The 11,083-nt window shown below is 39.5% G+C and overlaps 1 protein-coding gene across 1 annotated transcript; it reads left to right on the forward strand.

Annotated features, from left to right (window-relative positions):
- The first annotated feature begins 246 nt into the window (after nucleotides 1–246).
- On the forward strand, nucleotides 247–1,568 carry LOC110719026. The gene is made up of 2 exons (XM_021897941.1): nucleotides 247–543; nucleotides 921–1,568. The coding sequence occupies exons 1-2, from the start codon at nucleotides 247–249 to the stop codon at nucleotides 1,566–1,568; spliced, it is 945 nt and encodes a 314-aa protein (XP_021753633.1).
- Nucleotides 1,569–11,083: the final 9,515 nt, after the last annotated feature.

The following is an 11,083-nucleotide window of genomic DNA, read 5'->3' on the forward strand; positions in this document are numbered from 1 at the left end:
GCATGGAAAAAAATGTGTAGACCGAAGAAGGAAGGTGGCTTGGGATTTAGAGATTTTAAGCTTTTTAATTGGGCTTTATTGGGCAAGCAGTCTTGGCGGCTTCTTAATAATCCGGGTAGCTTACTGGAACAGGTTCTCAAAGCTCGGTACTATCCCTATTCATCTTTTATGGAGGCTGCTATGGGCTCAAATCCTAGCTATACTTAGCGGGAGATTGCGGAAGCTAGGTGGGTGGTCCGAAGGGGTATGAGGTGGAGAGTTGGTAACGGTGAAAATATAAAAATTTGGTCTGACCAATGGATCCCAGGAACTCAATCCTTGAAGGTTATTTCCCCTCGTGGGAATTCGGACCCTGAGATGAAGGTGTGTGATTTGATAGATGAAGAGAATGCTTGTTGGAAGGTGGATTTGCTAACTCAACTATTTCCGCCTTTTGAGGTTGACAGAGTTATAAATATTCCTATCAGTTCTCGGTTACCTAGTGATTCTTTGTGTTGGGATTTAGAGAAAAAAGGAGATTTCTCAGTTAAGTCTGCATATTGGGCAATTTTTTTTATGATGAGAGGCGTAGGGAGTAGGCAAACACTACCAATGTGTGCTATTTGAAAAAGATTTGGCAACTCAATGTTCTTCCTCGGATTAAGGTTTTTGCGTGGAGGGCTTGTCAAAATGCCCTCCCCACTCGTGTGTCAATTCAGTCTCGGATTAAGGATTATGACCCTGAGTGTTCGGTTTGTTGTAAGGGGTTTGAAAACACCATTCACGCTTTGAAGGACTAATGCCTTGCGAGAGAGGTTTGGGGTAAGTCTGGATTTCCATTTTTTTCTATGGTACGTGCTTATAATGTGATTGAGTGGTGGGAGTCTTGCTTTCGTGAGCTTGATGAAATTGAGGTTGAGTTTGTTATCACTCTTTGTTAGGCAATTTGGGGAGCAAGAAATTCTCGTGTGATGGAGGGGGAAGTAAGGAGTGCTGTTGAGGTGGTGAAATATGCCCAAAAAACTATTGGAGAAGTTTCTGATGCTCGTGATAAGAAGGCTGAGGGGTGGAGTGTGGCAGCAGGTGGGGGTGAGCTGCCTGTTGTGTGGTCGAAGCCTGCTGTTGGTTTCTTGAAGGTGAATGTGGATAATGGGTTTGTGGGGGAGCTGGCATGTGGATTGGGGGCTGTGGTGCGTGATGAGGTTGGCATTGTTGTGGCAGTAGGAGTTCAGCAGATAAAGGCTTCTTGGGAGGTGCGTATTGCTGAGGCTAAGGCAATAGAATGGGGCTTGCGTGTTGCGGCTGGTTTGGGTGTGCGTGACCTGGTTGTGGAGAGTGACTGCCTTCAGGTCATCCAAGCATTGAAGAACAAGACTGCAGATTTGAGTGAACTTTCTCTCATCATTGATGATATTCTTTTGCTTTGTAGTAGTTTCGATAATGTGATTTGGTCTTATGTTAAGCGAGGAGGGAACAAAGTAGCGCATTTTTGGGCTCATTTTCACCCTTGGGAGGTGGGTCAGAGAGTGTGGCAAGATGTAATCCCGACTAGCATTGTTGATGTAGCTTTGGCTGATTTATCTAATTAATCCCTTTTGTGGGTTTTTTCAAAAAAAAAAAAAAAAAAAAAGATAACATCACAAAAATTTGATTATAACACCACATATTTTAAAACTTTTATTATAACACCAAAAAAAAAAACGATTTTACTACCCATTAACGGGTTTTTGGATGAAATTCGTTAGTGGAACCATTATGGACATGTGTCAATTAGTTATTGGTTTTAAAAAAAAGATAAATAAAAATAATAAAACAACCTTAACCAGCCACTAGCCAACACCGTCAGCCCAATCGTAGCCGCCGAACGCCAATCCTCAGCCACCGACACCCTCAGTCCCACCAAAACCAGCGAGATCAATCCAACCACCACCCTCATATCCGCGCGACAACCACCCCAGTCCTTTCAATCCTTGCGTATACGAAATCCACCGTGAAATCCACCGCCTAGAAGTCGATTTGGTTTCTAGGTACATACAGGTTTGGGTTTAGATGAGAAGGTGAGGGTGAGAGTAGTAGGACAGTTTGTGGGTTTGGGTATGGCCTGGGTGCGTGCTAGGGTTTCGGCGGTTTGACGACGTTTATGGCTGAGTTCGGCAAGGGTGGTGGTGATGATGTCGTGGTAAGTGGTGGTGTCGTGATTTTGTTGTGATTCGGCGACGGTAGTGGTAAGGGTGATAAAGTTATCGAGGGAAGGGCTGTTGGGGCGATGGAGTTATCGAGGGAAGGGCTGGTGGGGCGATGGAGTTTATCGCCGGCTTTTTTAGGCTTGCGGTAGTGGGGCAGGTCGGTGGTAGTGTGTAGGGAAGCCGACAGTGGTTGGTGACTGGGCTAGAGTATAGGATTTTTTTCTAAATTTTAATTTGTTTTTTTAACCAATAAACAACTGACACATGTACATGGCAGACCCCACTTAACGGATTCCATCCAAAGATCTGTTAAGTGGTGGTGAAATCACTGAAATCTAATTTTTGGGTTTTTTGGTGGTGTGATAATAAAATTTTTAAAATATGTGGTGTTATAATTAAATTTTTGTGATGTTATTTTCTAAAAGATCTTTATATTTATTTTAAGTTTTCCCCAATAATTTAATCCTATAATTTTTGTAAGAAAGAAACATGTAAAAGTTAAAAAATGCTTTCACGAAAAAAAAAAAAAAAAGGTTAAAAAAGCCCTCTCAAAATTAATCCATATATTGGCTAGTAGCCAAAGGTAGTGGGTATATTGTTGTAAAGTTGAAAATGTAGTGTAAAAGTTTACCCATAATCGATCTCCTTTTGCTAGAGAAAACGGGTAGTGTAGTATTAATAAAAGGAAAAATACACTTTAATAATCCCAAATATGGACTATTTACTTTTAATAGTCCTAACTATGGGGTCAGTTTGCTTCCAATGGTCCCAATGACCGGTAACCTGTTGAAAAAGTTTTTTTTTTTCATTTCTTTTTAATTGCCATGTGTCAACACGTAAATGGTCTGAAATTAAAAAATTAAAAAAATAAAAATAAAAATTTTAGCCGCCTTTTTCCTTCCTTCTAACCTTGGCGGAGCCCTTACATAGTGAAGGAGTTATGCCTTCAATAAGTGCAATTACTAGATATATTAAGGATCACTATTATGAAGATAATAAGTTCGTTCTTTTGGGTCGTCATTATCTGTTGCTAGACTATGATCAATGATCTTTGGGCTAGTCAAATAGTCCAAATCCCACTAGAATGGATCCTATTAAGGTATTGGGTTAAGCAAGTTAGAGGCCCATTATGGGCCTCATGAGTAAGTAACTAATCATGAATTGGATTGGGCTAGCATAGTTAGATTAGAGTTAGGTTTTGGGATTTGTCATGGACTTTTATTTAGAGATGAGATCTATAAATAAGATCCATGCCTAGGGTTGTAATATAGAACAATTAACAGTTGATTGTGAATCAAGCAGCCAAAAACTCCTAAAACCCTCTCACTCTTTCTCTAACCCACGACTCTCTCTCTCCTCCACTTGGACTCACGGCCGGCCACCCCTAGTGGCGCGTGTGGTGGTTCGTGGTTGGTTCGTTGCTCGTTCTTCTCCTTAGAAGGTCAATTGAAGGGTTCAATTGCAACTAACTATCATTAGTGGAGGTCTTAATCCGTGCCCGAGGACCAAGTAGAGGAATCACGTTTGAGGTTCTTTGTCTCCCTTGTTCTTGTTCGATCACACGTGGAATCGCGCTACAAAGGTATTAATTCTAATTATTTATGTGTTTTGCATGTTCTTGGTATGAAGTGCTATATGAATATGATTCATGTTTTTCGTTTTCGTACCAATAAACTCCCACACTAACCCAACCCCTAACCTCGTTGGAACCGGTTGACCAACCCCCCACAACCACTTTGGCCGGTCAACCTCTATCACCCATTTTCGACCCACAAAACTAACCACCCATCCCACCCTGACCCCCCAAAACCACCGAAAATGACAGTGAAGCTCCCACAACGAACGAAGAATGCTCATTCAGTTCGATTTTAGCGCAACTGAATCCACAAAATGCAACCTATAGTCCGCGACATGAACGATGAAGAACTGAAATCGCAGCAATGGCGGGCGGAAGAGGAAGAAAGAGAAAATGTATGAGGAAGAAAATTGAGGCTTTAGGGATCTAGGTGGGTAATTTTGGGGGTCGGGAATGGATGCTAGAGGACGGTCGACCATTTTCGGTTATTAAGGGGGTTGGTCGGCCGTTTTTTGGCGAGGTTAGGGGGTGGAATTAGGGTTCTAGCGAAGTAAGGGCAGGTGTGATGGAGGAAGTGCAGCGTGATGGGCTGCTGCTAGGATTTGGTGGGAGCAGGGGATGGCGGTGTAGAGTAAGATTTGGAGTACGTGGTGGAGGTTAAGAGGGCAACTATCTAGTTTTTTTTTCCCTTTTTATTTTTTTTAAAATTTTGGACCAATTACGTGTTGACATGTGTCATGGTAACATGTTATAACTGGTCGTTTACTTGGTGTTGACCGGTTGGGACTATTGGAGGCAAACACATATCATAGTTTGAATTATTAGATAATAAACCTTAGTTGGGATTATTAAAAGTAAATCCCATATTTGAGATTAATAAAGTGTATTTTTCCTTAAATTGCTTCCATATTGTCAAAAGAGTAAAACAAATAAAAATAATAAATAAAAATATTTTTCCTTAAATTAGTTATTGGTTTTAAAAAAGAGATAAATAAAAATAATAAAACAACCCTAACCAGCCACTAGCCAACACCGTCAGCCCAATCCTAGCCGCCGAACGCCAACCCTCATCCACCGACACCCCCGGTCCCACCAAAACCAGCGAGATCAACCCAACCACCACCCTCATATCCGCGTGACAACCACCCCAGTCCTTTCAATCCTTGCGTAAACCAAATCCACCGCGAAATCCGCTGCCCAGAAGTCGATTTGGTTTCTAGGTACATACGGGTTTGGGTTTAGGTGACTAAGGTGAGGGTGAGAGTCAAAAGGCAGTTTGTGGGTTTGGGTATGGCCTGAGTGCGTGCTAGGGTTTCGGTTGTTTGACGACGTTTATAGCTGAGTTCGACAAGAGTGGTGGTGATGATGTCGTGATAAGTGGTGGTGCCGTGATTTTGTTGTGATTCGGTGACAGTGGTGGTAAAGGTGATGGAGTTATCAAGGGAAGGGCTGTTAGGGCGATGGAGTTATCGAGGGAAGGGCTGGTGGGGCGATGGAGTTTATCGCCGGCTTTTTTAGGCTTGCGGTAGTGGGGCTGGCCGGTGGTAGTGTGTAGGGAAGCCGCGACAGTGGTTGGTGATTGGGTTAGAGTTTACGTAAAAAGCCCTCTTAAAACTAATCCATATATTGGCTAGTAGCCAAAGGTAGTGGGTATATTGTTGTAAACTTGAAAATGTAGTGTAAAAATTTACCCATAATCGATCTCCTTTTGCTAGAGAAAAAGGGTAGTGTAGTATTAATAAAAGGAAAAATACACTTTAATAATCCCAAATATGGACTATTTACTTTTAATAATCCCAACTATGGGGTCAGTTTGCTTCCAATGATCCCAATGACCGGTAACCTGTTGAAATTTTTTTTTTCATTTCTTTTTAATTGCCATGTGTCAACACGTAAATGGTCCAAAATCAAAAAATTAAAAAAAAAATCAAAATTTCAGCCGCCCTTTCCTTCCTTCTAACCTTGGCGGAGCCCTTACTGATGCGGTTCCAAGGCATCAATATTGTTATTATAATTATTTTTATTGTTATTTTTAGTTTATTATTAGATGACCGAATTTATTAGGATATTTTTGTTAGTTTAATTCGATTAGTATAAGATAAGCTTAACTTTAAAGATCATATTTGCAAAATATTATCTTTACAAGTTAGAGTTAGTTTCCTAGTTAGATTATAATTTGTTTTACCAATTTTTATGCTAATTATTTAGCTTATAAATACGTGATGGTGTTTAACGAAAAGTATGATTGATTGATTTGAAATTTATAAAGTTTTACGTAAGCTTGTGCTTGTGTATTCTTGGCCTAGTTTAGGTTTTAAGCTCGTATTGCTTAGTGTTTCTTGACCGAGACTCAAGATTCCAAACCTTTCAACTGCGATTGAAGGTTATATCCATCAAAAATCATATCAAATTGGTGTGGCTGCTGTTTGACGAGGGACGAGTTTGACAATTTGAGTCAAAAACCTCAATTTCGAATGTTATATTGATCGACTTGGTTCTCCTTCGTTTCTAAAGATTTTGAGGTGATTAGTTTTTTCAAATTGGTTAATTTTTTTGTCTAGTTTTCACCTGAAAATTTGAAAAATTTTCAAGTAGCCTAGCTATTAAACTGAGTTCGTTCTTTACAACTGGTCAAAAATCGAATTAATCTGGCAGTGTTGAGAAAAAAATAAACTGCAATTACTTGGCTGGGAATTTTTATCTGAATTTTTGGTCAAGTATTTTAGACAGATAGGGCTAGCTGTATCCGAAATTTCAGAATTTTTCGAGGTGTTTTCATTGGGTTTTGGTCCTCGTACTTTCGATCAATTTCTGGACTGGTTTTGTGTGTTTTGTCATCCACATAAACATGGAAAATAAAAGTTGGTTTGAAGCATTTATGATGGAAATCAAGAAAATGAATGAATGTTTGGATAGAATTGATGCTCGTTTTCAAATTCGTGGCGTGAGATGTGGTGTACAAGATATGTCTTATGAGAAAGAGAAACTAGAACAACCAATTGTTGAGGCTATATACGAGGAAAAGATTGTATCTTTACCGAGTGATAATCTTACAAATCCAATTTTAGAGCAATCTCATGAACAACTAGTAGAAGAAAAAGAAATTATGGAGCACAAAAGTGTATATTTGTCTAGTTTTGTTGACGAGGAGGTTACATTTGAACTATCTAAGTTGGTAGCAAAAAATCAAATTTCTACAACTTCCTTTTATGGTGATAATTGGGATACAAATATTTTCACGTATTATTTCCACTATATTGATTGCATTGACAAAGGTGTGTCATCAATTAAAATTTTGGAGCATTCAATTGAAGTTTGTGGTGCATTCATTGGTGTAAAATATAAGCATGACATGGTTGGATGGAGACATATTCTTTTAGCTCATGTTCGATTAATTTGGATGATATCTTGGTTCCATGATTTGCTAAAACTTGGGACAAGTTTTTTTCAAGAGGGGGAGTATGATGCGGTTCCAAGGCATCAATATTGTTATTATAATTATTTTTATTGTTATTTTTAGTTTATTATTAGATGACCGAATTTATTAGGATATTTAATTCGGTTAGTATAAGATAAGCTTAACTTTAAAGATCATATTTGCAAAATATTATCTTTACAAGTTAGAGTTAGTTTCCTAGTTAGATTATAATTTGTTTTACCAATTTTTATGCTAATTATTTAGCTTATAAATACGTGATGGTGTTTAACGAAAAGTATGATTGATTGATTTGAAATTTATAAAGTTTTACGTAAGCTTGTGCTTGTGTATTCTTGGCCTAGTTTAGGTTTTAAGCTCGTGTTGCTTAGTGTTTCTTGACCGAGACTCAAGATTCCAAACCTTTCAACTGCGATTGAAGGTTATATCCATCAAAAATCATATCACTTACTGAAAGAGTTATGCCTTCGATAAGTGCAATTACTAGATATATCAAGGATCACTATTATGAAGATAGTAAGTTCGTTCTTTTGGGTCGTCATTATCTGTTGTTAGACTATGATCAATGATCTTTGGGCTAGTCAAATAGTCCGAATCCCACTAGAATGGATCCTATTAGGGTATTGGGTTAAGCAAGTTAGAGGCCCATTATGGGCCTCATGAGTAAGTAACTAATCATGAATTGGATTGGGCTAGCATAGTTAGATTAGAGTAAGGTTTTGGGATTTGTCATGGACTTATTTAGAGATGAGATCTATTAATAAGATCCATGTCTGGGGTTGTAATATAGAATAATTAAAAATTGATTGTGAATCAAGCAACCAAATAATCCTAAAACCCTCTCACTCTCTCTCTAACATGTGCTTCTTTACGACGAAAAAAAAACGTACATGTAATAGGAATGGACTTCACTTGAAACCATTCTCATTAGGATCTCCTCTAAGGCGATTCAAGCATAGAACGGTTTCCGCCAAAGCTAAAGGAGTGGGTGAATGGAATCCCTCTATTTGCTCTACTATGGACACCATAGAATAATATCCGTATTATTTACCTGTCCTTAGTAAACATTCGACAACAAGACAATAACATAAAGCACAAATTTTAAAGCGTTGTTTAGTCAAGTTGTCACAAGGAGCGACGAAATGTTCAATAAATTGAACTAAATCCATGCCTTCTTCTTTTCCAATGTTAACCATATCGTTGTCACTCAAATCCAAAAATCTTTGAAAAACAGGTTTGGGATCTGACAAGTTAGGGGTATATGTCACAGGGAGAGTATATTTAGGGAAGCCTAGTAGAGCCTCAAACTCGCTAGGTGATGGGACAATTTCATCCCCTTTAAAAAGAAAAATATGGTGGTTCGAGTCCTAATGATTGATAGCAGCAGGGAGAAAATCAAAATTTATAACTAGTTGCATATAATTCAATAGAGGGTCAAGGTGGTATATTTTGAAGGATAACTTATCCTTAGTTGAAAGGGAAGTGACCCATTACTTCAACCGTTGTTCAAAGGTTTTGCCATTGCTCAATGTCAAAAAAATAAAATAAAAAATAAAATCAAAAAAAAAATCCTGCACGAAACCACGCTTTAATAGACCCAAGAGGGGCAAATGATGGTACACCCGCAGGTGGTGCGCGCAACTTAGGAGTTGCGCAAAGTTGCGCGCGCCAGCCGCGTGCAACCAATTCACATGCGCGCGATAGACACGCGCAAGCCTTTCAGTTGCGTGCGCCTGTGTGTCGCGACATGTCGTTTTCATTTATTTTCGTATTTTGAACTCCATAATAACGGAATATTGACGAAATCTTATGAATAATCATACGCTTAATTTTTGTTAACTCTTGTGTCCTTTTTTATATTTTATTTTATTTTTCTTTTATTTTCTTATTTTCCTTTTTCCTTCTTTATTTTTTCTTTGTCCCTTCTTTTTGTTTTTTACTTTCCTTTTTACGTCCTCTTTTCCTTGTTCCCTTTTGTTATTTTTTGAGGGGGGTAAGTCGGGAACCCTTTCCATCCCTCGGGAATATTTTTTTTTTTTGCTTAAAAAAAACCCATGGAAACAAATGAAATATAATGACATACAAAATATGTGTCGTATGTACAAAAAATATGTATACAAAAAATAAATATATTTACATATGTTTCCAAGAAAAAAGAGTATAAATACAAAGGAAGTCAAGATGCTCGGCGACTCCCAGACGGCTGTTGTACATCCTGCGAAATCCAAACAAAGATTAATACATAAAAACTGTGTAATAACTTTGATAAAAGAAAAAAAAATAAACTTACCGTGACCATTCGATGATCACAACAGGATAAAGCCACGAGGGCTCTCCGATAAGCAGCTCGGAAAGCACGTATAGTCCTCACCATGCCGTTCACGGTCTCTCGCGGTACCTGTTCCAAATACAAGGACAGTTAACAAACAAACGTAGATGAAAAAAATATATATAAACAAATACATATACGAAATAAACATACCGACTCAATCGTCTCAGGAATATACAGTATGTCCTCCTCCTCCTCTGCTGCTGGGAGAATCTCACAAATTACCGATCCGAAAGCATCGGTATACGTGACCTCCGCCGTGGGAGGCACCCAACCACCCAGCTTGACTTGCTGAAAACACAATATGAGAGTCAAGGTTCCGAAAATAAAAGAAAAATATAAAAACATATGGTAAAATACTAATCGGAACGAAAGCTGGGAAAGGAGTCACCCTAGATACGATGAAAGCCTGATAAGAGGAATTCGGCAGCACCGGCTGCTCCGCTAGATAGCCGAGGATCACCTGAGCTCGATCCTCGGTAGATAGCAAGTTCGGACGCAACATCCGAATCGGAGGATCCGAAGAAACCCTAGGCTCCTTAGACGAAGACTGCAGAGAACACGCATGCCTAAAACCAAGCGTCTGTCCTCTGGAGGACTGCAACTCTGTAAGTCCTTGATAAAGGGCCCGGAAACGGCAATGAATCATGCCAGACCTGACAGCCTAGGGGACTCTGACGATCAAACTCCAAGGACGGAGTTCGATCTATAAACACGCCCACATGAAAAATCATTAGAAAATAAATAAAAAAACCAAAAGATGCACATGTGGTTGAAATACTCACCGACGCACGAGTCGCCGAATGGATCCTCTGGCAAAAGTCGCCGGCTGAAGTAGCTCGTCTCTTCTTAATCGTGACTAGCCGATGGCCGATAGGAAAACGAGCAGCCCTGAGCATCCTGGGGGCTAAGAAAGGCTGGTACGAATATCCCCAAGCCTATAAAGAAGCAAAAATAATAAGAAAAAGAAAATTAAAATGGCGATTAAAAGAAAAAAGGATAAGTGCGCACCTCAGTAGCTTCCGCAGAATCCATCACCTGGGTCGCCTTGCCCATAGCTGTAAGCATACGACACCTCCACCCAACTCAAGTTACCTACCCGCCCCAAATCACTGAGGCAGATAAGTAACCTAATGGTGAAACGCTCTCCCCGATCACTCAAGATAGTGACAGAAATAACGTGAGCAATGTATATCCAAGCCAGCACTAGTAGAAAAAAGTAAAAAGGCACCCCCTAATTGCCACCGGTTCAGTCCAAACCGGTGGCAAAATAGGCTAAAAAATGGGCGGGTAAATGTACCAGTTATAATGGCACCGGTTCACTTCAAACTGGTGCCAAAAACACAATTATTAAAATAAAAAAAAAAACCCGCCCATATAAACCCCCCAACCCTATTTCTCATTCTCAATCGCCGCTTCTCTCTTCTCTTATTTCCTTCTCTTTCTCTCTCCTCTTCTCCTCTCCTCCTCTTTCCTTCTTGCTCACCAGACTTTCTCATCTCTTCCTCCCCTTTCTCATCTCCTCCTTCTCCCTCAAGAGTACCACGTCTCCTTCTCCTTCAAACCCACCATGAAGA

The sequence above is a fragment of the Chenopodium quinoa genome, unplaced genomic scaffold, assembly GCF_001683475.1.
Source record: "Chenopodium quinoa cultivar QQ74 unplaced genomic scaffold, ASM168347v1, whole genome shotgun sequence".
In the NCBI taxonomy this organism is placed as follows: Eukaryota; Viridiplantae; Streptophyta; class Magnoliopsida; order Caryophyllales; family Amaranthaceae; genus Chenopodium; species Chenopodium quinoa.

Bases quoted from the DNA above. Each gene is read 5' to 3' on its own strand.
- LOC110719026 (XM_021897941.1), top strand. From the start codon at position 247: ATGAGGTGGAGAGTTGGTAACGGTGAAAATATAAAAATTTGGTCTGAC. The intron at 544-920 runs GCAATTTTTTTT...ACTCTTTGTTAG, and splicing joins CAGTTAAGTCTGCATATTGG to GCAATTTGGGGAGCAAGAAA.